We start from the raw sequence: 27,030 nt of genomic DNA, 5'->3' as shown, positions 1-27,030 counted from the left end.
TTTCTTGAAGATGTCTGTTCGTGATTGGTCTTGATACACTGACACCAGCCTCAGTCCACTCCTTGTGAAGCTCTCCCAAGTTCTTGAATCAACTTTTCTTGACAATCCTCTCAAGACTGCGGCCATCCCTGTTGCTTGTGCACCTTTTCCAGCCACCCTTTTCAGCAATGACCTTTTGTGGCTTACCCTCCTTGTGGAGGGCATCAGTGATCATCTTCTGGACAACAGTCAAGTCAGCAGTCTTCCCCATGATTGTGGTTGTGTGTACTGAACCAGACCGAGAGATACACTGTGTTCATACTCTTTTACTCAAACTCAAAATGAAATATTCTAATTTTTGAGATGGTTTTTGAGATGTTTTATGTTTTTATATTGTATGCCATACTGATTAAAATTAAAATAGAAAAATGTTTGAAACATTTTAGTTTGTGTAATGAATCTAACATTTTCACTTTCTTAAATAACTGATGGAAAATATTGAACTTTTTCACAATATTCTAATTTTTTGAGATGCACTAGTATACATGAGAACATCAACAATTTCACAAATTTTCTATATGCGTGCCTAACTTGAACTCAGCCTTCATCTTTGAACTTTTTGTGACATGTCCAAATCTGCATTGCAGTTGGTGCATTTTTAGAAAATTCTCTCATAAATGTACACTACAGTCTTGTTTAACTGTGTTCAAGCGTTCCCTATCTATTATGTGTCTTTTTCTGGTCTTGACGAAAGCCAGTTTGGATACCCACACTTCTGACATACACTTTTGCTCCTTCTCTTTTCCCTCTACCGTAGTCAGAATGTTATGAGCCCTGTGATGTAAGGTTCTGTCTTGTTTGATGTGTACGCTGCAGTCCAAAAAGGCTAGGCTGTTTCCACTGATGTTCTCCTGAGTGAACCTCATGTTGATATCCACTGCATTGATGTGCTCTGTGAAGGCTTCCACCTCATGGGTTTTGATTTTAATCCAGGTGTCCTCCACATACCTGAACCAGTGGTTGGGAGCGACTCCTGAAAAAGTGGTCAAAGCTTTGTTTTCCACTTCCTCCATGTATAGATTGGCCACTATAGGGGACACCGGTGAGCCCATGGCACATCCATGCTTCTGTCTGTGGAAACACTGATTGGAAATAGGTGGTGGTCAGGCAGAGGTCAAGCAGGATGCTTGACGTGGGAGTTACTGACGTGATATGGCGTGTTTCCGACAAGAGGAGCCAGGGTGGTGGCTAAGTGTTTGGCAATGTTATACGTGACCGAGTTTATACTGCTGATGATGGGTCCAAGTGGAGCTCCTTCCTTGTGTATCTTGGGGAGTCCATAAATAAGAGGGACAGCTTCCCCAGGGTACAGCCTGAAGTACAAAGATTGGTTGATGGCATGGTCCTTTTCTAGTTGTAGGCAGCTCACAACTTTTTGTAACTGCTGGTGGGACCCTGCCTCAGGATTTTGTCAGTGGTTGTGTCGCTGAGGAACTGGTCATCTTTGAGTGGTAGTCTGCTGTGTTTAGCACCACTGTGCATCTCCCTTTGTCTGCAGAATGGATGGTGATGTTCCGGACTCTTTGAAGCGATATAAGCAACCTCCTTTCTTGGATGGTGAGGGTGGGGGGTGCTTTCGCACTGGCGAAGGCAGCTGACACTTTCAGTCCAAGTTGTTCCACCTCTGTATTGGTCAAGTTGTTGTTTCCGATTGCTGACTCTGTGGCTGTGATGAGATCTACCACTGGTATCTGCTCTGGTGAAACTACAAAGTTTAGTCCTTTGGATAAAACGTCCTTCTCTGGTTGGGCGAGTTCCCAGTCAGACAACTTCACCCACTTCTCGTGGATGTCCGGTTGTGTTGTTTGGTCAGATTTCTTCCTCCAAGTCAGCACTTCTGTCTTGTGGGAAGAGGTGGTTTTAGACAGCAGTGTTTGAAATTTGTGTATCTGCCATTCCTTGCCTTTGTTGTGCTGTGGGAGCTGTGCCTTGTCAATGAACTGGGAAACTCGTTCCAAAACTTCACTGGGAATAAGTGCTGTCAATTCTTCAAACATCAGTTCAGTTTTGGCTTGGAGGGCATCGATGGTGAAATGTACTTGTCTCACTCGCTCACTGAGAAGCTGGTTCTGGGCCTTCTGGAGGATTCTTTCTGCTCTGTGTCCTTTGATGGTGGAACCCAAGCGTAGGCTTGTGGGGATAATCTTGGATTGTCAGCATCTTAGGTTGAAACAGAAATGGTTTCTGTAATCTGCAAATTTTCTGGAAGTCCTCCTCATACTCCTGCACCAGTTGAAGGGTTCTCATCCCAAAGTGCATGGAAAAAATGTCTGTGAATATTCTCAGTCATCCAGGTCATAGTAAACTGTAGGTGCTAAAGAAGACAACTAGACTTGCTTGAAATTCTTGAAGACGTTTCACCTCTCATCCAAAAGGTTTCTTCAATTCTGTCTGACTAGTGGGGAAAGGGTCAGTGATTGAGATTTTCAAAAGTTGTGTAATTTGCAGTCTGCTATAGATCTCCAGGGAACCAAAACAAGAGACTGGGCCTTTTACTTTCTCTGTGGCCTAACTAATGATTCAATTATTTTGACCATCCCTGTAACTACATTACAGGCATTTAGCAGATGCTCTTCTCCAGAGTGATGTACAACATACCCAGAGCAGCCTGGGGTTAGGTGCCTTGCTCAAGGGCACTTCAGCCATTCCTGCTGGTCCAGGGAATAAAACCGTCAACCTTTTGATCCCAAAGCTGCTTCTATAACCATTAGGCCATGGCTTCCCCACATGAAAACACACACACAAAAGTGTAATGTACGCAACATGCTCAAGCAGACAAAAGGAATTGACCCATGCATCAGACAACTGAGTGAATTAACAGTTTAACAGCAGCTTGAAACTTATTAAAAATTTCTAACAGTTGTTTAAAAATTTAATTATCAAAAAATAGGTCTTGTGTGTGTACTACCTCTGAATTAAATCTATTAAAATAACATGTGGACCTGCAACAGTTTGGCAATATTGATGGACCTGGGCTGGCTCTCAATCTGTTTTGGCAGAGATCAGCTGTTTAAAAAAAAAAAAAAAAAAGGTCACAGCTTCCGGTTATGATGCCACACTGAGAGGAACGAGGCCAAACAGCTCCCGACCAAACTTTCTAAAAAGTTACTTTAAAAAGGTATATTCACAGCCATTTTTAGCTGAAAATACGGTGAAGAGCTGATAAGTGTATCCAGTATAGAAATGTCGACGGACGGTACCGAAAAGCATAGAACTTAGAAAACGGGTCGCGGACAAGCAGCTAGCAAGGCTGCTAACAAAAATGGAGATACCCCAGATGCTAACGTGGGCCTTCCAATTAATGTCGCTGCTATTGCAACAGAGCTTACACTAAGGTGGCAGATATCGTGGAGGAGATGATGTCTACGCTCTCCAGTAAATTGGATATAATTACGGCTAAATGTTCTTGCTTGAAATGTTTCTGTGCTTGAAATGTTCTCAAGTTCAGTTCTCTGTTTAATTAATGAAATTTGCTCCAAACTATACTGAGAGAGTGTATTTAACTTACAATTTCTGCTGTATGTTAGTTTATGGCACTCAGAATCTTTCTTTAGACCAATTCCTATAGAACAGGGAGGAAGTTCAGCCATTTCTAGATGTCTAAGAACAAACTCATTTATACTGATCTCAAATTGAAAGCAACTACAATTAAATTCCCTAGTCAACTATTCAAAATATCCAATCCTTGCAAAGAAACACATTCAGTTAATAACATTGGTAAATTTTCTCAGTGCTCTGTATTACAATGTATTTAATATAATCCAAGCAATATAATGTTATCTGAACAAGTATGCAGTTTACAGACTCAAACTATAAGATATGAGCCACCTGTTCTGGTATCAAAGGTCACCTATTGTGCTGTGTTGATATTGATAAGGCTGGCTGTTGACTGGTACACAATAGCTGGTCATTGATTGCTAATGTTACAGTCTTAGATTAAAATCAATTTATAAATAATTAATACTGAGCATTAATTGAAATTTTATTTAAAATTGAGGAAGAAACATGTCTCCTAACCTACTTGAGCCTTATTGAAGCATTTATTAACCCTCAAATATCAGTTATATGAAAATATATCAAAAATTCGAATTTGGTGAAAATGGATTTTTTTAAACCCCTGTAGTTTAAAAATACTTGAGAGACACAGAACAAAAATTTGGAAATATAAAATATGGGTCTTGGGGATTACTGAAAAAAATTTACAAAGTTCCTAACTGCTATCCCACATTGGATTTCTTACTACTGAAAATGGCATGTTTTAGAAATCGGCGAATTTCAAAACCCTATTACAGACAAACTAGGAATAGTGGAGACTTGGTAAAACTGAAATTGGTAGATATTTCTGTGTAGATTTGAATAACATTCTTAGCTTAAGCATTACTGCCACAGGCAAGCTTCCAGAATGAGTTAAAAATGCAAAAAATGCAAATTTGTCTTTTTAATTTCCTTGTTAAAATCACCATCTAATATACAATGACCATTGAAATTCTAAGTTGAAGCTTGTAGTACAAGACATCGAGTCTCTCTGTGCAAAATTTTAGGTTTCTATCTTGCATAATAAAGATTATATTACACTTTGAAATATGCATGTTTTGAGCAAAATGCAAAAAAATCGAAAAATTCAAATGCCTGTATCTCTGAAACCATTGGAGATAGGAAGCTCAAATTTTGGGGATTAACTTCTTTTAATAGTATCTCTGAGCCCTCCAAATTTCATTGAAATCTGAGATGGTCGAGCATAAATTTGTCAGATATTTGTTGATTTGGCATGGAATGACTCATACATATACACACATTATAAATATATATATATAAATATATATATATACACACACACACACACACACACATACATTATATATATATATATATATATATATATATATATATATATATATATATATAAAAAATTGATATATAAAAATTGATGCGTTGTTTCCTCCTAGCTCCGGGGAGCCCTTTGCTTTGCACCCCCCTTGAGGACGGTTCGTTTTTTGTTTTGGACAGATGTTTTTATGTCTGCTGTTCTGAGTGATGAGTACTCGTTCTTAGTACTTTCATTGCTTCGAGACAGTGGCGATCCTAGAGTGATTTACTCCCCGGGCGAAACCCCCTGCTGGCGCCCCCCCCGCCCGTCTTTTTGTTTTTTTCGGGGGTTTTTTTGGGGGACCTTTTTTTTTTGGGACCTTTTTTTTTTTTTTCGCGCCCGCGCTCATGCCGCCCCGCATTGGGCTCTGTATTAGCCAACAGAATGTTAACAGCTTTACATGGTCGTTTAAACATTTCTCGTCGTGTGTTGTACGTTGCGGACACGGCCCATTATAAATTTGCTGTTACCAGAATGGCAATGATCAAGTCGTAATGTATTACTTAAGACTCTGTGTAATGTCATAGTAGTGTAGTACTATGGTAGTAAAGTCTTTTTGATGACTAGTACAACGTTCCGCTGGCGGGATTGCGCATATTATGGGGCTACGACAAGTTAGGCGCACACACACACACACACAGATGACGTCACCTGCGCAACTTTGGTATCGAGGGCTACCGCATGACATCACCGCACCGCGAGATTTTGTTAAGCGCCATATTGGAAGACCAAGTACACATCTATGCAAGTACATACATTCATAAAACAAACTACACCTGAAATGTAGCCAGGGGTGGTTCTGCCCTAATCTGGACCCGGGTGCAACATCGTGCAAACCCCCCCCCCCCCCCAAAAAAAACCCAGTCTAAATCAGGACAACCATCACATAACTATAACTATAAACATTTTATATCAACTATTTTAACTAAATGGGCTTGTAGCGCGTATCGAGTGTGGGTAGAGCACAGACGACGGCAGGACAACGTTTGGAGGCAGACAAGGCGATTTATTTTTACAACTTTTCAGTGCAAGTACTCTCATTCATTCACACACACACACACACGTCTGATCCCGGGTTGCGCCTCTGCCTCCTTAAATAGGGAGCGGTTACTGGGAAAACACACAAACACAGGTTAATTACAGTCAGGTGAAGCGATTCTGCCACTCACCTTCCCTGGCTCCACCCTCCTGTCACAGACCGGCGCTTGACCATGCCCCCGCTGCCACATACCCCCACCGCCCGACTCAGGCCGGGCGCCCGTCCGGCCCGCAGCCGACTCCCCCCCCTTGACGGGAGAGGAAGTCCGCCACGACCATCTGCGCCCCCGGCCTGTGGACCACCTTGAAGTTGAAGGGTTGGAGTGCCAGATACCAACGGGTGATCCGCGCGTTGGCATCCTTCATGCGGTGGAGCCACTGGAGGGGCGCGTGGTCCGAACAGAGGGTGAAAGAGCGCCCCAGCAGGTAGTAACGGAGGGCGAGGACCGCCCACTTGATCGCCAGGCACTCCTTCTCAATTGTGCTGTATCGCCCCTCACGCACTGACAGCTTCCGGCTGATGTACAAGACTGGGCGGTCCTCCCCCTCCACCTGCTGGGACAAAACGGCCCCCAGCCCTCTGTCCGACGCATCGGTCTGCAACAAAAAAGGGAGAGAGAAGTCAGGGGAGTGTAAAAGTGGCCCCCCACACAGTGCAGCCTTTACCTCAGAGGAAGCCCGCTGGCACTGCTCCGTCCACTGGACCGGATATGGCGCCCCCTTTTTAGTGAGGTCAGTCAGCGGGCTGGTGACGTCCAAATAATTAGGTATAAACCTACGATAGTAGCCAGCCAGCCCCAGGAACTGTCTCACCCCCTTTTTGGTCTTGGGCAGGCCGCAATCGCTGCTGTCTTATTAATTTGGGGACGCACCTGCCCGTTGCCCAAATGGAAGCCCAGATACCGTACTTCCACCCACCCAATCGCACACTTCTTCGGGCTGGCAGTGAGTCCCGCCCGCCTCAGCGACCTAAGGACGGCCCTCAGGTGTTGTAGGTGCCGCTGCCAATCATTACTATAAATGATGATATCGTCTAGGTAAGCGGCCGCATAGGTGGCGTGGGGCCGGAGGACCCGGTCCATCAGCCGCTGAAACATAGCGGGCGCCCCAAACAGCCCAAACGGAAGTGTGACGAACTGGTGTAAGCCGAACGGTGTGGAAAAGGCCGTTTTTTCCCGGGATAATGGAGTCAAGGGGATCTGCCAATATCCCTTCGTCAAATCCAGTGTCGAGTAAAAGCGAGCCGTGCCTAGTTGATCGAGCAGCTCATCAATACGAGGCATTGGGTACGCGTCGAATTTAGACACTGCGTTGACTTTTCTATAGTCCACACAGAACCGGACCGAGCCGTCGGCCTTGGGAACCAAGACCACCGGGCTGCTCCAGTCACTGTGGGACTCCTCGACAATTCCCATTTCGAGCATGGCCTGAAGTTCTTCCCGAACCACCTTTTTTTTGTGTTCGGGTAGTCTATAAGGGCGGCTACGCACTACCACCCCCGGGGGCGTCTCTATGTGGTGTTCTATGAGGTTAGTGCGACCGGGCAGGGGCGAGAACACATCCGAAAACTCGGCCTGCAACTGGGCGACCTCCGTGAGTTGGGTCGGGGAGAGGTGGTCTCCACAGGGGACCGGAGAGGTACGTGATGCCAATGACCCTTTTTGAACCTCCGGCCCCAGCTCCGCCTTCTCCGGAACTACCAACACCACGGGGACCTCCTCGTTCCAGAGTTTCAGCAGATTGAGGTGGTAGATCTGTAGTGCCCCCTCCCTGTCCGTTCACCTAACCTCATAGTCGACGTCCCCGACTCGCCGTGTGACCTCAAAGGGTCCTCGCCACCTGGCGATTAATTTAGAGCTCAATGTGGGCAACAGGACGAGTACCTTATCTCCCGGAGTGAACTCTCTAAGGCGCGTGCCCTTGTTGTACAGGCGGGTTTGCCGTTCCTGGGCCTGCCGCAAATTCTCCTGAGTTAGGTGGGTGAGCGTGTGGAGTTTTGCGCGCAGATCCATAACGTACTGAATTTCGTTTTTGCTCAGTGAAGGTCCCTCTTCCCAATTTTCCCGCAGTACATCTAAGATGCCGCGCGGCTTACGCCCATATAATAATTCAAACGGGGAGAACCCCGTGGAGGCTTGGGGGACCTCTCGCACTGCAAACAACAAGGGTTCGAGCCACTTATCCCAGTTACGTGCGTCCTCACTTACGAATTTTTTGATAATATTCTTGAGGGTGCGATTGAACCGTTCAACTAAACCGTCCGTCTGTGGGTGATAAACGCTGGTGCGGATCGGCTTAATACCCAGTAGCCCATACAGTTCGCTCAGTGTTCGTGACATAAACGAGGTGCCTTGGTCAGTCAGAATCTCTTTCGGGATTCCAACCCGGGAGATGACGTGGAAGAGGGCCTCCGCAATACTGCGTGCTGAGATATTGCGAAGAGGCACCGCTTCCGGGTATTGCGTTGCATAGTCTACCAGAACCAATATAAAGCGGTACCCTCGTGTTGACCGATCTAATGGTCCGACGAGATCCATCCCAATTCTTTCGAACGGGGTCTCGATTAATGGTAGGGGGCGCAAGGGCGCTTTTGGAATGGCCGCTGGATTTACTAACTGGCATTCGCGGCACGCCGTACACCACTTATGGACGTTGCCACGAATCCCTGGCCAATAGAATCGGGCCATTATCCGGGCTAGTGTCTTATCCTGCCCGAGGTGTCCAGCCATGGGATTAAAGTGAGCCGCCTGAAATACCAATTCCCGGCGGCTCTTTGGAATTAACAACTGGGTGACTCGCTCTTTCGTCTGAGTGTCCTGTGTCACTCGGTATAACCTATCCTTCAAAATGGAAAAATGGACGGGGTGGCGCCCAGCTGGAGCATCTGACCATCGATTACTCTCACTTGGTCAAACGCGTGTCGTAGAGTCTCGTCTCGCGATTGTTCCAGTGGGAAATCCGCGAGGGATTCCCCAATAGAAAGAGGAGGGGCCGGTGGCTCCTCACTCTGTCGCAGAGATGACGTAGACAGCTCTGCGACCGCAGCTCCAGCCAAAGCGACACCGGCACCTTCCCCTGTTAACCGGCAGGACCCACTCTTTACTAGGAGTGCCATTAAACCCCGAAATCCCGGCCAATCAGTCCCCAAGATCAAAGAGTGGGTAAGGCGAGGATTAACCGCCGCCTTCACTATCAATTTTTCCCCTCTGAAATGTATGTGGACTGACACTAACGGGCAGCTGTGAATATCCCCGTGCACACACAACACCTTCACCCCTTGTGCTCCCCCCAATGCCTCGTCTTGCACCAGGCTTTGGCGGATCGAGGTCTGATTGCAACCTGAATCCACCAACGCCTGATATGTAGCCCCTTGTACACTTACCGGTACGCGATACGCTCCAGCCCGATCGAGGGCAGCCTCTGGCGCGTCAGGGATCCGCACCACCGCCCCCACTTCCATCGCTGCACACTGTTGCTGCAGGTGGCCTGGTTCCCCGCAGCGCCAGCAAACCGGCCCGGGCCTTCCCTCTGCAGCTGTGTTCTGGGGCTCACTCACCTGGGGGGGGGGGGGGGGGAGAGAGACAGACACAGAAGGGAGAAACGGGAGGGCACCATGGGTGTGGCGGGCCGGCTGAGGTGGAGCCGGCCCCCGCCTCCGTGGTGGGGGTTATGGGGCGAGGACGGGACACGGGAGGAGGGGGGGGGAGAAAGAGAGAGAGAAGAGGAGAAAGATGATGATGATGTCGTCCGCTGTCCTGCCGCCGGAACAGCCGCCAGATGATCCTCCGGCCAGTCCTACGGCCTGATCCAGCGACGCCGGGCGGTGGCACTGGACCCACTCCGCGGTTCCAGCTGGTAAGCGGGCGATAAACTGTTCCAGCGCCACCTGGTCGATGATTCCCTCGGCGTCGCGATCTTCGGCCCTCAGCCACCGCCAGCAGGCGTCCCGGAGCTGCTGGCCGAACGCGAACGGGCTGCCGACTTCCTCCATGCGCAGCGCGCGGAAGCGCTGGCGCTGCTGCTCCGGCGTGCGCCCCACGCGCTGGAGGACAGCCCTGCGAAGGTCGGCGTAGGCTAGCCTGCGGTCGGCGGGGAACTGTAGTGCGGCCAGCTGCGCCTCTCCCGTCAGGAGGGGGAGGAGGCGCGCCGCGCGCTGCTCCATCGGCCACCCCGAGGCGTCGGCGACCTGCTCAAACAATGTGATGAAAGCCTCGGGGTCGTCCTGTGGGCCCATCTTGGTCAAGGTGAGGGGAGATGGGCCCGCGGCCAGGGCGCTGGTGGACCCCGCTGACGCGAGGAGATGCCGGAACGCCTCTCGATCTTCCTGCTGGGCCAGCACCAGGGCTTCAAAGCGGCGCTCCTGCTCCTTTCGGAGCGTGACAAGTGCCTGGTGCTGGCTCTGCTGAGCCGTGGCGAGGACCAAGTCCGCGAACGGGGAGGATTCCATGGGGCTGCTGTGTTGGTGCTCCACCTTAATCCCGGGTTTCGGCACCACTGTAGCGCGTATCGAGTGTGGGTGGAGCACAGAGGACAGCAGGACAACATTTGGAGGCAGACAAGGCGATTTATTTTTACAACTTTTCAGTGTAAGTACTCTCATTCATTCACACACACACACACACACTCATCTGATCCCGGGTTGCGCTCCCTCTCCTCTCTCTCTGCCTCCTTAAATAGGGAGCGGTTACTGGGAAAACACACAAACACAGGTTAATTACAGTCAGGTGAAGCGATTCTGCCACTCACCTTCCCTGGCTCCACCCTCCTGTCACAGACCGGCGCTTGACCACGCCCCCGCTGCCACAGGGCTATAATAAATAAGCCTGCCGGCAGCCACGGTGGGCTGCCTCAGAAAAGTAACCATTCAATGACAACTGAAAGTCTGCAGCCACGGCGGGCTGCCTCAGAAAAGTAACCGTTTGTCCTACCTTAACTCGTTTTGCATTTTCTGCCTCCTTTTTTGTATTTTCGACCCTGCGTTTATTTTCTTTCCTTTTCTGAAAACCCGATTTGTGTCCAGACATTTTGTTCTGCTACCAACGAACTAACTCGTCAGGTCTCGTCTCTCGAGCCCGCGATGATTCCCGTGGGAAGGGCAACAATTGATACATTTTTACAAACAACCAATAAACAGCAAATAGCTCTCCTTTGCTCAGAGACACTCAGTAATGCACTTATTCTCTGTCTCCTGGCAGAAAGCTCCTTGGTTTGCTTGTGTCTCAATCACAGCTGGTATTCTGTAGAAAGACTTCTTTTCACCTTTCCCATCAGCTTTGTTGGAACACCCTAACACAGCACAAAAGTTTACCATTGTAGGTTTATGATGAATCAAGTGCCTCGTGGGTTTAAATTCTGTGCGCTGCCGTTATTTCCCCCTAATCACGAGTTTGTTGGTCTTCCAATATGGCGCAGGGTTTGTTTACTTCCGGTTTCCGGTGACGTCAGTGAAAAGGGTCTATTGGGCTTCCCCATCCAAAATGTTCACACACACACCCACCCGTCTTGTTTTTTTTTTTTCAGGGTTTTTTTTGGGGGGGGACCTTTTTTTTTGGGGGGGGGACCGTTTTTTTTTTCGCGCCCGCGCTCGTGCCGCCCCCCCCGCGATGCCGCCCCAGGCGGCTGCCCGGTCGGCCCGCCCCCAGGACCGCCCCTGCTTCGAGATAACTTTGAGATCAGTGTCCGATGCCTGAACACTTTCATGTTGTTTGAATGTGCCCCCCCGTCAGAGGCGTTGCCAGGATGTCATGCTTGGGTGGGCATTTGGTTTATTTGGGGGGGCAACAAATTACATTTCTTATTGTAGTGTATGTGTATATGTATGTGTGTATAAGTCCCCCATTTTCGTGATCAGACGTGTTTCCCATGATTAATAGCGCATTCAGACGGGTATGAGCAAATTAATAGGACAAAGATTTCCTAAATGATAGTTGCTGGTGATTGGTTGAAGCAAAGTGGATAAAATAACATAATGGTGGGAAATCTGCACTGCTTGGAAGAGGTTTTGTTTATTGCTCTTGTGACATTTGCTACTTTTTATCATCATCGTCCTCACCATCATCATCTACTTGACCCCAGGGAGTTGGGTAGCCCCACTGGGCTCTGAATCTGCTACAAATCCAGTAATGCAATTTGAACTATAAGATGTTTTGATTGAACTAGGTTTTGATTCCAGTAATTATCACCTACTAATGCTTCCAATTTCACAAATGGCCATTTTTAGTTCTTTACAAGAACAAAAATCTTTTGAAACTCTATTTTGCGTAATAATTTGGAACAGTCCATTTTTAGTTTTTTTTAATTAAAAAAAATACAGTTAGCATTGGAAGGTTCGTTCAAAAACAGTTGATTTGTACACTGACGGTTGATGACTTGAAAATTAGGACGATTGTCATTTCTATTGACTCTTCAGGAAAATCAGTGAAAAAAAGTCATTTGCATAATAATTTGGAATGTAGTGTAAGTTGAGATCCATACTCACACAAACATTCAAAGGTCAAACATGAAAAAAACAGACACATGAAAAAAAGGTTGGGCTTCATTATGCACCATATCTGCATCTAGCGATAAAAGGAAAGGACCTGTCATTACATGGACTTGTGTGATTAATAGAAGCAATGGAACATTTTTATATCAATATTTTTTTCCCTTTTTTATGAATACAAACAGAACTTATAGGCTGCAATATAGGTGTATTAAAGAACTATACCTACTAGAGAACAAGAATAGTGGAAAATTGCTCTCAGTCTAGTTAGATAAGTGATCAGTTTCTAGTGTATAACCTGGAATATCTACAGTATTAGTCTGCGGTTAGATTTGGAAAATTCTAAAACAAATTCATTCATATCCAAATTCTTTGTTATTTGTTTTTCATGTGCCAGAATGACTAAATGTGTCTTCCTTGAATGCAGCATTGTTCTTCGGAGAGGTGTGAGAATGCGAGTCAGAGTAGAAAAAGAGCTTTCACATGCTGCTGATGACACACCAATGATGAGTGCGGTGACATACAGTTTATGCAGCATGGGGAAGGCCTCCTTGTACTGCTGGATGCATTTGCACACTTCAGAGAGGTTAGCATCTGTGCTTAGATTATTGACTAACAGTGTTTTTGCCACAGCAATTTCATTTTGTAAGCCCACATCATTAAGTTCCTGGCCTGCAAGCACTTGAAGTGGCTGTAGGAGAGAGGGGTCAAGAAAAGACACAGATTTGGGCAGGAGGAATGATGTCGCCTTCATTAAGTCAACATTTTTTTGACAGAACCTTGTCTCCATTTCCACAATAGCTCTGTCAAGAATGTTGTACATAGCCCTTTTAAATGCCTGATTAGGAGCACTTGCTAGGTTGTTGGAGTCACCATGCCCTATACTTGACAAAATAATGCTACCATCAAGCTGGGAGTTAACTGTCCGTCTCCTTTTAGGTGGATTAGGAGTGCTTCCACAGTGAGAGAAATGCTCCTCCCAGAAGGAGTCGCAACGTAACTCCTTCAGTGTACTCAGTGAGGCTGCCACCAACTCTCCTGTAGTGCATAAATCTACTGTTTGTGACTGGAGAATTGAATTGGCTGGCTTCAGCGCACCAAGCACACGAAGGAGAAATCTACCAGTGTCAAAGAAGTTCAGGCAGTTCAGCTGGGTCAGAAGACCACACGCTTCTGTACAGAGGTCAAAAGGAGCAGTGTCTGCTCCTGTCTGCTACCTCAGACAGAAGCTGCCTGATGGCATCCTCATTGTCAACAATTGATTTTGTGACATCATGATGACTGGTCCATCGGATTTCAAGGAGTCTTTTCAGTGTGGGGGTGTCATATCTATGTACAACATAATGTCTGTGACAAAATGTGTTCATTGCACCAGACCAGTCAAAGAACTTCTTTGCTAGAGGCTCAGACTGCATTGTATGTACCACTGCCAGATGTAGTTGGTGATTGTAACAGTGGACATAAGGGATGTCTTTGCCAACTTTGCTCTGTAGCAAGGCCTGGACACCACCCCTCACTCCTGACATAACAGAAGCACCATCATAGCATTGGGAGACCAAATTATTTGCACTGTAACCCAGATCAGACAAATGTGAAAGGATTTGATTGCACATATATTCAGCATTAAGCTGGTCCAATTCAACTAAGCCAATTAAATGTTCCTCTGGAATGGAATTCCGGACAAACCAAATTATTATTGACAGGTTCTCAATGTTACAGCGGTCCCTGGTGCCATCACACTTGATGCTCATGCCAGGGGTGTCAGCCTCATCATATTTCCTTTTGATTTCTTTTAGAACCATTTTTGCCAGAGTTTCAATTATCTCGTTTTGGATGGTGTTAGACGTGTATTTAGCATTTTCGGGGATGCATTTTGCGATATCCTTCAGTTTTTGATCTTTGAGGAGTGTATACTCGAACAGCCGGATTAAAAGCCCTTCCTCATTCTCAGCCCCGTGAGTGTGCCCCCGAAAAGCCAGTTCATTTACTGCGAGGAATTGTATGACTTCACCTACACTTTTCACATAGTATCTGTTCTTTTCAATCTGAGTTTGACCGAGAAGGTGAACGATACTTTCTCCTGTCTCTCCACGGCGTTGACACTCCTGCCAGGCGGACATCGCCCTAATGTGCACAAGGCTGGAAGCGTGCTTGTTAAAGCCACCATCTTTTTCCAGAGCCTTTTTCCAATTAGTGTACCCACGTTTGGTGAATATGTTGTCCGAATTTAAACTAAATTTGTGACAGGCAAAGCAAAAGCTGACATCTTGCAAGACTGAATATTCCAACCATGGCCGTGACTGAAACCAGCCTGCACTAAATGACTGGTAGGTTTGGCCAAAAAGGCGTTTTGGATAAATTTTTATAATGGGCTGAGATGGGCTATCCGTGTTTAAATCAAGGGGAACGGAAGACTGTATGCCTGTAACGTTTGTGCAGAGCAATGCATCTTTATCAGTAATATCTGTTGTAGCAGAGGTGCTAGCGTCAACGGGAACAGAGACATGTACGATGTTAGCATCCACCGACAAAGATGCAGCGCGAGTTGAGGCAACTTTGGTTGAGGGCAGAGGTGCTGGGCTGAGAAACGTCCTCAGTATCGGAGGAAGTGCTGGGCACGGGGGGTGAGGGTGTCTGCTTTTTAATGAGAAACCTATGCATGACTATCAGAAGGGAAAGTAAGCAATGTATTACTGTTAACTATTAACTCGGAATCTACAGTACTGTCGTACACACTGACTTTGCTACTACCGCATGTGCGTAGAGCGAGCACGCACGCAGCTTTTTATATATAGGGTGGGCAGGGCACCCCCCTCCCCTTCCCTTTCGAAATGGCCAATGAGAAAGCAGTAGAGTGCAAAATGGATTTAAAGGAGAACACAAGACGCCACCTCCGAGCAAAATCGCGCATATTGTGATGATATTCACAGGTGTTTTTTATAGGATGGGCAACCAATTTATCAGGGTGGGCAAGGCTTATATCAGGGTGGGCAAGGCTTATCTCAGGGTGGGCAAGGCTTATCTCAGGGTGGGCACTGCCCACCCCTGCCCCCCCCCCCGTAGACACGCCCCCGTTCATCCCACATTGGGGAAATTCATGCGTTACAGTAGCAAGAAAATGTCATACAGATAACAAAAAACAAATAAAAATTAGACAAACGAAAGATTAAATACAGAGAGCTATTTGCATTATCTACCATGAAAAAGTATAGAAATATTGCCTTATTGTGAGGCTCGGAAAAACTGCACATTACAGGTACCGGTAGACTGTGTGTGTGTGTGTGTGTATATATATATATATATATATATATATATATATATATATATACACACACATACCCTGATGAGACTGTGTGTGTGTGTATATATACACACACACATACACACATACATATATATATATACATACATATATATATACCCTGATGAGAGTGCAGAGGAGGAGGAGGAACAGACAACCTGGAGAGACAAACCCCTACATGGTATGTACCACCGTCGGATAGAGGAAGTGGCTGATATCAAGAAATCCTACCAGTGGCTAGATAATGCAGGACTGACAGACAGCACAGAGGCACTAATCATGGCAGCACAAGAACAGGCCATAAGCACAAGAGCCATAGAGGCCAGGATCTACCAGAGTAGATCAGACCCAAGATGCAGACTGTGCAAAGAAGCCCCTGAAACAGTCCAGCACATAGTAGCAGGGTGTAAGATGCTAGCTGGATCAGCGTACATGGAGAGGCACAACCAAGTGGCTGGGATAGTATACAGGAACATCTGCAACCAGTATGGAATAGAAGTACCCAAGTCCCAATGGGCCATACCACAGAAGGTGGCTGAGAACAACAGGGCCAAGGTTCTGTGGGACTTCAGCTTCCAGACTGACAAACAGATCCTGGCTAACCAACCGGACATAGTGGTGATGGACAAAGAGCAGAAGAGGGTGGTGGTGATAGATGTGGCGATCCCAGCTGACGCCAACATCAGGAAGAAGGAACATGAGAAACTTGAGAAGTATCAAGGGTTGAAAGAGCAGCTGGAACGGATGTGGAAGGTCAAGGGTTGCGTGGTCCCCGTGGTAGTGGGGGCACTTGGGGCAGTAACCCCCAAACTGGGAGAGTGGCTCCAGCAAATCCCAGGAACAACATCTGAAGCCTCAGTCCAGAAGAGCACAGTCCTAGGAACATCGAAGATACTGCGCAGAACCCTCAAACTCCCAGGCCTCTGGTAGAGGACCCGAGCTTGAGGATGACATGGATACCACCCCCCCCCCCCACCCCCCGGGGGTGAGGAGGAGGATTTTTTTTTTTTTTACACACACATACACACATATATATATATATATATATATATATATATATATATATATATATATATATATATATATATACACACACACACACACACACACATGCCTATATTATTGCACATAATAATTACATCAATGAGAGATGGCAGAAGCAGTAGTGGTGAAGTAGTGAAAATATAACGACAAACAGGTTATTGGTGCTACATTACAAGTTGTGGGTGTTATACAGTCTGACAGCAGCAGGTATGAATGACCTGCGGTATCTCTCCTCCTTACACCATGGGTGTAGCAGTCTACTACTAAAGGAGCTGCTTAATGCCCCCACAGCCTCATGTAGGGGGTGAGAGGGGTTATCCATGATTGATGTCAGCTTGGCTAACATCCTCCTCTCACCCACCTCCTCAATGGAGTCCAGAGGACAGTCCAAGACTGAGCCAGCCCTTCTGACCAATTTATTAAGTTTCTTCCTGTCCCTCTCTGAACTTCCACAGCCCCAGCAAACCACAGCGTAGAAAATCGCTGATGCCACCACAGAGACAAAAAAAGTCCTAAGCAGTGTCCTGCACACACCAAAAGACCTCAGTCTTCTCAACAGGTGGAGATGACTTTGGCCCTTCTTGTACAGGACATCTGTGTTGTTAGTTCAGTCCAGTTTGTTGTTGAGGTGAACACCCAGGTATTTGTACTCCTCCATGATCTCAATGTCCAAACCCTGGATGTTCACTGGTGCAATTTGAGGAGCCATCCTTCTGAAATCCATCACCACCTCCTTTGTCTTGCTGGCGTTGATGCGCAGGTGGTTCAGTTCGCACCAGGCGACAAAGTTGGTGATGACCTCTCTGTACTCCAGATCATCCCCCTCTGACACACATCCAACGATGGCTGTATCATCTGAGAACTTCTGGAGGTGGCAGCTGTCCATGTTGTAGTTGAAGTCAGATGTGTAAAGTGTAAAGAGGAAAGGAGAGAGCACTGTACCCTGTGGAGCCCCTGTGCTGCAGACTACCACATCAGACACACAGTCGCGGAGCCTCACATACTGCAGTTTGTTAATGAGATAGTCGATGATTCATGCAGCCAGGTGGCCGTCTACAGCAGCTCCCTCCAGCTTCCCTAAGCTGTGATGGCTGGATTGTGTTGAAGGCACTGGAGAAGTCAAAGAACATGACTCTCACAGTGCCCCCAGTGCCCTCCAGGTGTAAAAGTGACAGGTGTAGCAGGTAAATGACAGCGTCATCCACACCAATGCCCGGTCAATATGTGAACTGCAGGGGATCCATCTCGCTGTTCACCAGGTGTCGGAGGTGGGAGAGAACAATCCTCTCCATGATCTTCATCAGGTGAAACGTTAAAGCTACTGGTCTAAAGTGGTTGAGCTCCCTGGGGTGCACAGTCTTGGGGACTGGAACCACACATGATGTTTTCCACAGAAGTGGAACTCTCTCCAGACTGAGGCTCAGGTTGAAAACATACAGAAGTATCCCACAGAGCTGACCTGCACAGTCCTTAAGCAGTCTGGAGTTGATACCATCAGGGCCAGCAGCTTTCCTCGTCTTGATCCTCCTCAGCTCCTTCAACACCTGATCAGCTGTTATGGAGAGGTGAGGGGTGTGGCCGAGGTGTGACTCCTGTAGAGTGAGGTCGGGGTGGAGTGTGTGGATTGGTCTGGCAGGGAGCAGAGGGGGGTGATGTGGTGTGAGGAGGGAGCTATTGGTGTCAGAGGTATTATGGGGGGGGTGGAGTGATATCACAGACAGGTAAGGACTATGGTGAGTGGGGGAGGGTGGGGTGGCACAGTCAAATCTGTTGAAAAAGAGATTCAACTCATTTGCCCAGTCCTGGCCCCCAGATATAGGGCCCCTCCCACTGTCTTTTGTGTGGCCAGAGATGGTTTTCAGGCCTCTCCATACCTCTCCGGTGTTGCTCCCCTTGAGGCGCTCCTCCAGCTTCCTCCTGTAGCTGTCCTTGCCTCTCTTTATCCCCCTCTTCAGCTCCCTCTGCACTCTCCTCATCTCCTCCTTGTTGCCAGATTTAAAAACCCTCTTCTAGTTTAATAGGGCTTTTAGTTCAGGGGTCACCCAGGGTTTATTGTTGGGAAAACACCGTACCTTCCTGACTGGCACAGTGTTTTCAACACAGAAATTAATGTAATCCGTGATGCAGGTTGTCAGGCTATCAGTGTCATCCCCGTGAGGTTCACACAATACATCCCAGTCCGTGGTGTCAAAGCAGTCCCTCAGTGCCATACTGGTCTCCTCAGACCAACTCCTTATACCTCTTGGTGGGTGGTTGTTTATTCACCATAGGTATGTATGTAGGGGACAAGTGAACCAGATTGTGGTCAGAACAGCCCAGCGAGGGGAGGGGTGATGAACTATATGCGTCCTTGGTGTTCACATACATTAAATCCAAAGTTCTATTGTCTCTGGTGTGGCATTTCACATACTGAGTGAAGGTTGGGAGAGTGGAGGACAGGGAAGCATGATTGAAGTCACCGGAGATTAGTAGCAGGGACTGGGGATGTGATGTCTGAAGCTTTGACACTGCAGTGTGTAAGAGCTCACAGGCTGCAGCAGCATCGGCCGCCGGGGGGATGTACACAGTTATCGCAATAACGTGCGAGAATTCCCTCGGGAGGTAATATGGCTGAATGCTAACCACTAGCAGTTCAATGTTTTTACTGCAGTACTGCTTCTTTATCCTGATGTGCCCCAGGTTACACCATCTGTCATTCACAAACAAATCGCTATACCCCCTCCTTTCCTCTTACCGTTCTCCTTGGCTTTCCTGTCCGCTCTCATGAGTTGAAATCCGTCCAGAGTGATGTGTGAGTCCGGTGAGAGTTCATTCAGCCAAGTCTCTGTGAAGCACATAAGGCTACACTCCCAGTACTCCCTCTGCAGCCTGGTTAGTGCCGTTAGCTCATCCATCTTATTAGGGAGAGATCTTATGTTTCCCATGACGACAGACGGTATGCATGGTTTATACCATCTTTTCTTCTCTCGGCACTTCATTCCAGCTCTGCATCCCCTTCTCCTTAATTCTGCAGGGATCACCGGTCTTTCCACAGGGAGTACCTTGGTGTTGCACAGTGCTAACAGCTGCTCCCGAGTGTAAACAATGGAGCCGTGGCTGAAAGGGTCCGCTGATGCCGATTTAAGTAGCCCCAGAAAGAGAAAGAGAAAAATACACAGTCTCACGAGTAGTACATCCCTAGGTGCACACTTCCGACTGAGACTAGTGCAGAAAGAAACACACACAAAAAAAAAGTACAAAAACATACCAAAACACAAACACGCTCGGAGCTACTGCAACTAGCTGCCACTCTTGCGGCGCCATTTATTGTACAATATTGTGCAATATTCCAAATATGATAGCAAAAGACATTGAAAGGGATTTTGCAAAATTCATTTGGCAAGGGAAAAAGCCTTGACTGAGTATGAAAACTCAACAGTTACCAAAAGACAGAGGCGGCCTCGCATTTCCAAATATTATATTGTACAATTGGGCCTGTCGTAGTAGACTTATTCATGAGTGGGTTCACCATTATCTGAAAGCTGGTGAATACCCTCCTGAATCATGGGGATGTGCACCCTTTGGATTATTAGCTGAGCTCACGAATCAAACAAAACTCCAACCTAAACTAAAGGACAATCCAAAACTCCAAAATTCCATCAAAATTTGGCAAGATATGAACAAATATGTAGGTACAAAAGGCTCCATTTCTCATCTGACACCACTCATGAATAATAGAAACTTCCTTCCAGGTATTAAAAGTGCTGTATTTCATATATGGTATGAAAGGGGAGAGTGATTGGAGATTTATTAGATGACAATGTGCTTATGTCCTTCACACAAATTCAAAACAAATTAGGAGTCCCACAAAAAGACTTTTTTGCTTATCTTCAAGTTCGACACTATATCAATACAAACGTCAAACCAAATAAGGATGCAACTTTGTCAGGACCCCTTGAAAAGCTAATAACCAATTTTCGATTAAAGGTCATATCTCTTACTTCTATGACGGGTTACAGAGCTATACTGGGCACAATATTAGGAAGCTTGTTCAGCAATAAGAAGACGACTTACAGAGTGTTTATCATGAAGATTCTTGGGAGACGAGCATCCAGGCCATACATTCTCTGTTTCTTAGCAATAAACTGAAGGAAATGTAATACAGAATATTCCATAGACGACACAGAACACCTCATGTTCTGAATAAAATATATCTGGGTAGATCACCACTGTGCCTTAAATGTAAACTGACATCTGGGACATATATATACACTCACTACGTTTACATGCACATAGAGAGAATCGAATTTCTGCCGTTGCTCAACTGAAATCGAAGTTCAAAATGCCATGTACACACCTTAATTCGGCTGAAATTGAACCGAACTTGATTTCTCGGAATCGAGCTACACGACCTAGTTTATGCGATTTCTGCCGAGCTACTTTGTGCATGTATACCCTATCGAGCTAGTTGTCGAGCTACTTCCGGAAGTGACGAGACCACTGTGTTCTAGTCCCGGGATGAGCTGTCCCCTCTGCTCTCCCTCTGCCTCCTTAAATAGGGCGTGGTTACTGGGAAGACACACAAACACAGGTTAATTACCGTCAGGTGTAGTGATTCTGCCACTCACCTTCCCTGGCTCCGCCCTCCTGTCGCAGACCGGCGCTTGACCACGCCCCCACTGCCACAGGCAAGCAGAAACGTGCACTTCTGGAGCAATGAGGAGACAGACTTCATGCTCATTCAGCTTAAGGAGTTGAATATATTAAAATTCATGGACGGGAGAAAAACGCGCAATGGAGAACACGGAACTGATAACTTTGTTTACACTCTTGAATAGCTCTTCTTCATGACGACAACCGGAAGTGTACCAACACGATGGGGCGTGTTGCGCCACCTGTGGCTCGGGTGCACAATGCACCTCACACAATAGCCCGATTTCAGTTGTGTGCATGTACGATTGGATTTCTCTGGCACCCTGCTGGGACCTTCAGCTCGATTACCGACAGCAGCTCGATTTGGATGTGCATGTAAACGTAGTCACTGTTTCTGGAATTGTCCAAAAATATCTAACTTTTGGTCATGTATAACAAAGGAGATAAAATCAAACACAAGATTAAAACACAAGATCTGTAAAGATCCAGGCTGGTTTCTACTGGGGCTGCCACCTAAAAGTAAAGTGTTGGATGCATGAAGAAGTAAGCTTTTAGATAAACTTTTGCTTTTGGCCATAAAATGCATTTTATTTAACTGGATTCAAGAAAAACCTCCCACTGCGACTCAATGGTACAAGGAAATCTTTAGAGTCTTACCAATGGAGAGATTAAGTGCCAAGTTAAAAGGAAACAACAATTTTATGGCTATATGGCGGCCTCTGATAGAACACTTGCCCAGAGATCTAGGTGATGTTATCCAGAAAGGAAAAAGCTCATTTGATTAAAACTTTTTTTTTTTAAACAACATCTTTCTCTGTTTGTTGGTGGCTTGTCAATGTGTTGAATGGATGTTGTCTCTTGGATATCTGACAAACGACTAGTAAGGTATACAAGACACCCCCCCTTTTTTTCTTCCCCCCTCCCCTTTTTATTGTATTTATCTTTCTGTATCTATTTTCTCCAACTCGGGCTCGTGACAGTTTTTTTTTCTTGCTGCTGCTGCTGATGTTTGTTTATTTGTTGTTAAAATCAAATCAAATCTGATTATTAAAAAAAAGTGGTCACTGGTTTGCAGTCAAGAACTGCTCAGCAGGTCTGGAATGGATACAACACTATGTTTGGCCCTAAACCTGTATGGAGTACCAGATGTCTGGTAGGCATATCCAATTTACTTACCATTATTAAAAGAAACCATATGGTAACTGAAGATTATGATGGCCTACCTGTTGCTCTGTTGTAGCTCAATGAGCAAAGCTCGCTCTGTGGCTAACAAGTAAGGGCTGATGACCTCCAGGGCATGGAGGGCTCGAAGGGTTTCAACACAGGACATCAGCAAGTTGAGCACACCCTGTGTCATTTGACCACAGAGCTGCCTCACCGTCTCTGGGTCCAGGGAGTGTGATGGCATCACTCCCAGCTCCAATGCGAAGAACCACTGTTGCAAAACTGGGTGCTCGAATACCAACCTAAACACAACAAGTAAAACCTGCAGAAAGGCAGAAAACAGTAAATGGTCACAAAGCTTTAAAATAAGACATAAGAAATAAACTAAAAGTAAATGATGGAAAATCTTTACTTCAACCATGATTTAATTGTGTGCGTGCGTCTATTGCTCTTCAGCAGCCAGGATAATCATCTCTGCATTACTGCAATTTTAATATATGTGCAGATTTACGAGTGCATGTCAAACAATTGGGATATTATGAAAAAGTTCAATACTTTCCATCAGATCCTTTTTAGTGCAACATGGCAGACCCTGATAATTTTGTTGACTTGATTTTGGAAAAACCCTTTTGATACTTTTACTGATGAGGAGAGGGGAATTGAACAGCAGGCCAGAGAAACAGATACTAGTGCATCCTAAACAATTATAATACTGTGAAAAAACTCAATATTTTCCATCAGTTATTCAAGAAAGTGAATATTAAATTTAGACTCATCTCATCTCATTATCTGTAGCCGCTTTATCCTGTTCTACAGGGTCGCAGGCAAGCTGGAGCCTATCCCAGCTGACTACGGGCGAAAGGCAGGGTACACCCTGGACAAGTCGCCAGGTCATCACAGGGCTGACACATAGACACAGACAACCATTCACACTCACATTCACACCTACGGTCAATTTAGTCACCAGTTAACCTAACCTGCATGTCTTTGGACTGTGGGGGAAACCGGAGCACCCGGAGGAAACCCACGTGGACACGGGGAGAACATGCAAACTCCGCACAGAAAGGCCCTCGCCGGCCACGGGGCTCGAACCCGGACCTTCTTGCTGTGAGGCGACAGCGCTAACCACTACACCACCGTGCCGCCCAAATTTAGACTCATTACACATAAACTAAAATGTTTCAAACTTTTTAGGGCCCGAGCACCAGAGATGCAAGGTCCTATTGTTTTCATACAGATTCTTTATTCAGGTTCTAGCAGCACCAGCAGTGCAAGACCCTATCATTTTTGTACAGATTCTTTATTATTATTCAATACTTAGCCATTTTTCAGGTGGTTCCCATGGGCAAAAAACTCATGAAATTTGGTACACACATCAGTCCTGGTCACCACTACTCAGGGATACAGGCTTAACCCCAGGTGTGAGAGAGAGAGCGAGTGTAGCTGCGCACTCTGATCTTTGTTTAAAATGCCTCCACTCGCAACGTGACATGACAATTGGTGCTCTAAAATCTTTTTTTAACATTAATTTACCCTAGGATAAAGCGGCTAGAGATAATGAGATTAATTTACCCACAACCAGCTGTAGTTAACAAAGAGCGTGGCATGATTTAAAACAGATTTTAGAATGCGACACGCGCTGCATGACGTGTCCGAGCAGGACGATTCAATTCGTGAGCCCCATTCATTCTGTATGGAAAAAATGACAGTAAAACAAATATGAGAGAATGGGTGCATCTATTTACAAGCTGTATATTGTACAAGCGCACTGCACCAGTTCAGGCTGGATGTGTCAGAGTTGGAACAGTGTCGATATCTTTTTTTTTTTTTAAAGACAAAGACTTTCCATTTTACAGGTCTCTGCAGCTTACAGACTTGGTGAACTCATAGCTACTTAGGGAGCCACTTACAACAGTAAGGAGACTTATTATTGTTCTTAAGTTTACTTTAATTATTATTTCAATACCCATTATTGTCATTAGAAGGTTTAAATTAATCATGAATAAGCACAGCAAAATTGTGAAAGTAATTAGTTAATCATGTGACAGCAGAATAGTAATTAAACAACCTACGTTTTAGGTGTTTATCCGGTAACCCAGAATGTCCTTCTCTACCAAACAATCAATCAATCACCAGTGTCACTTCCACTTGAAACTTTACCATACATAGTTGTGTACTGATTAGGTACCGAGCTAACGCACCAGTCCTGGAATAAATGTAAGTGTCATGAAGGTTACAATAATCGGTATTTCTTTGAACAAATTTAGAGAGCTCATGATTCAACTCTTATTTTGGAGACCGTAGTTTCTGGTGTTCTTGAAATCTGTTGCATTGTACCAACACTTTTATATTATTTAGAGCAGTGTTTTTCAAATCACTGGGCCGCGGCCCATTAGTAGGCCGTGAAGCGCCATCTAGTGGGCCGCGAATTTTTTTCAAGTTTAAAGCCAAATACTAAATAGTTCAGGATGTCGTTGTGTCCCAAATTGGGTATCTGGTTTGCCAAACACTTTTTAAATGGAATAAATACATTTGTGGGTAAATTAAGACAAACAAGCCTTTGTCACATTCCTCCTCTACATTTAACCCGTGCATGCGCGCACACAGAGCACACACGCATGTGCCTACACACACACACACACACACACACACACACACAGCACTATAAATAAATATGTTTCTGGGTACATTAGATGGATCTGTGATGCCTGCTAGAAGAGAAGAGCAGGAAGGATTGGGAATCGAGCAGCTGTTTGTTTACACCCGATATCAAAACTTGTAGCATCCTACTAACCATCACAAAGACGCAGACAAAAAGCCCAGAAACTCCTGTTTACCCAGGCAAAAACAAACAATACAAGACTTATTTTGTAGTGTCCTAATCCCCAGATCTTTAACCCAGCCACATATAAAAAGTTGTACTCCTCCATGCTCTTTCAGCTTTTTATCTGTGTGTCTGTGTAGAACGATGTCTGCAGCACCAGGTAGTTTGAGATGTCGGGGAACTCAACAGATGGATAATTTTCCAGCTCATAATGAATGAATGAATGAATGAATAACTTTATTTTAACACGCTAAGTTGATCAGCAGAGCTGATGGGGTTGTACATGTACAGATGCAAATAATTGAGAATACAAAAGACTAAAAATATACACAATATTTAAAAAAAACTTAAAATCTGCCGATTATATGTTAACTGTCTTCACATTAAGTTAATGAACAGTATGCATAACTATTGCCTTTCTCCAACCCCGATTCCAAAAAAGTTGGGACAAAGTACAAATTGTAAATAAAAACGGAATGCAATGATGTGGAAGTTTCAAAATTCCATATTTTATTCAGAATAGAACATAGATGGCATATCAAATGTTTAAACTGAGAAAATGTATCCTTTAAAGAGAAAAATTAGGTGATTTTAAATTTCATGACAACAACATATCTCAAAAAAGTTGGGACAAGGTCATGTTTACCACTGTGAGACATCCCCTTTTCTCTTTACAACAGTCTGTAAACGTCTGGGGACTGAGGAGACAAGTTGCTCAAGTTTAGGGATAGGAATGTTAACCCATTCTTGTCTAATGTAGGATTCTAGTTGCTCAACTGTCTTAGGTCTTTTTTTGTCGTATCTTCCGTTTTATGATGCGCCAAATGTTTTCTGTGGGTGAAAGATCTGGGCTGCAGGCTGGCCAGTTCAGTACCCGGACCCTTATTCTATGCAGCCATGATGCTGTAATTGATGCAGTATGTGGTTTGGCACTGTCATGCTGGAAAATGAAAGGTCTTCCCTGAAAGAGACGTTGTCTGGATGGGAGCATATGTTGCTCTAGAACCTGGATATACCTTTCAGCATTGATGGTGTCTTTCCAGATGTGTAAGCTGCCCATGCCACACGCACTAATGCAATCCCATACCATCAGAGATGCAGGCTTCTGAACTGAGCGCTAACAACTTGGGTCATCCTTCTCCTCTTTAGTCCGAATGACACGGCGTCCCTGATTTCCATAAAGAACTTCACATTTTGATTCGTCTGACCACAGAACAGTTTTCCACTTTGCCACAGTCCATTTTAAATGAGCCTTGGCCCAGAGAAGACGTCTGCGCTTCTGGATCATGTTTAGATATGGCTTCTTCTTTGAACTATAGAGTTTTAGCTGGCAACGGCACAGTAAATTTTGTTCACAGATAATGTTCTCTGGAAATATTCTTGAGCCCATTTAGAGATTTCCAATACAGAAGCATGCCTGTATGTGATGCAGTGCCGTCTAAGGGCCCGAAGATCACAGGCACCCAGTATGGTTTTCCGGCCTTGACCCTTACACACAGAGATTCTTTGAATCTTTTGATGATGATGATATGCACTGTAGATGATGATATGTTCAAACTCACTGCAATTTTACACTGTCGAACTCCTTTCTGATATTGCTCCACTATTTGTCGGCGCAGAATTAGGGGGATTGGTGATCC

The 27,030-nt window shown here is 45.6% G+C and overlaps 1 protein-coding gene across 4 annotated transcripts in view; it reads right to left on the bottom strand.

Annotated features, from left to right (window-relative positions):
- The window catches only part of urb1 (URB1 ribosome biogenesis homolog), a 430,640-nt gene that overhangs the window by 115,057 nt on the left and 288,553 nt on the right, over positions 1–27,030 (bottom strand). For all 4 annotated transcript variants that reach the window (XM_060905914.1, XM_060905916.1, XM_060905915.1 and 1 more), the window contains one exon: positions 22,626–22,888. In XM_060905914.1, coding sequence (XP_060761897.1) covers positions 22,626–22,888 — 263 coding nt within the window. The remainder of the gene's footprint in view (positions 1–22,625; positions 22,889–27,030) is intronic.

Source organism: Neoarius graeffei, chromosome 23, assembly GCF_027579695.1.
Source record: "Neoarius graeffei isolate fNeoGra1 chromosome 23, fNeoGra1.pri, whole genome shotgun sequence".
NCBI lineage: Eukaryota > Metazoa > Chordata > Actinopteri > Siluriformes > Ariidae > Neoarius > Neoarius graeffei.
The sequence above is the reverse complement of the archived record's forward strand: the minus strand, read 5'-3'. Positions and strand labels throughout refer to the sequence as shown.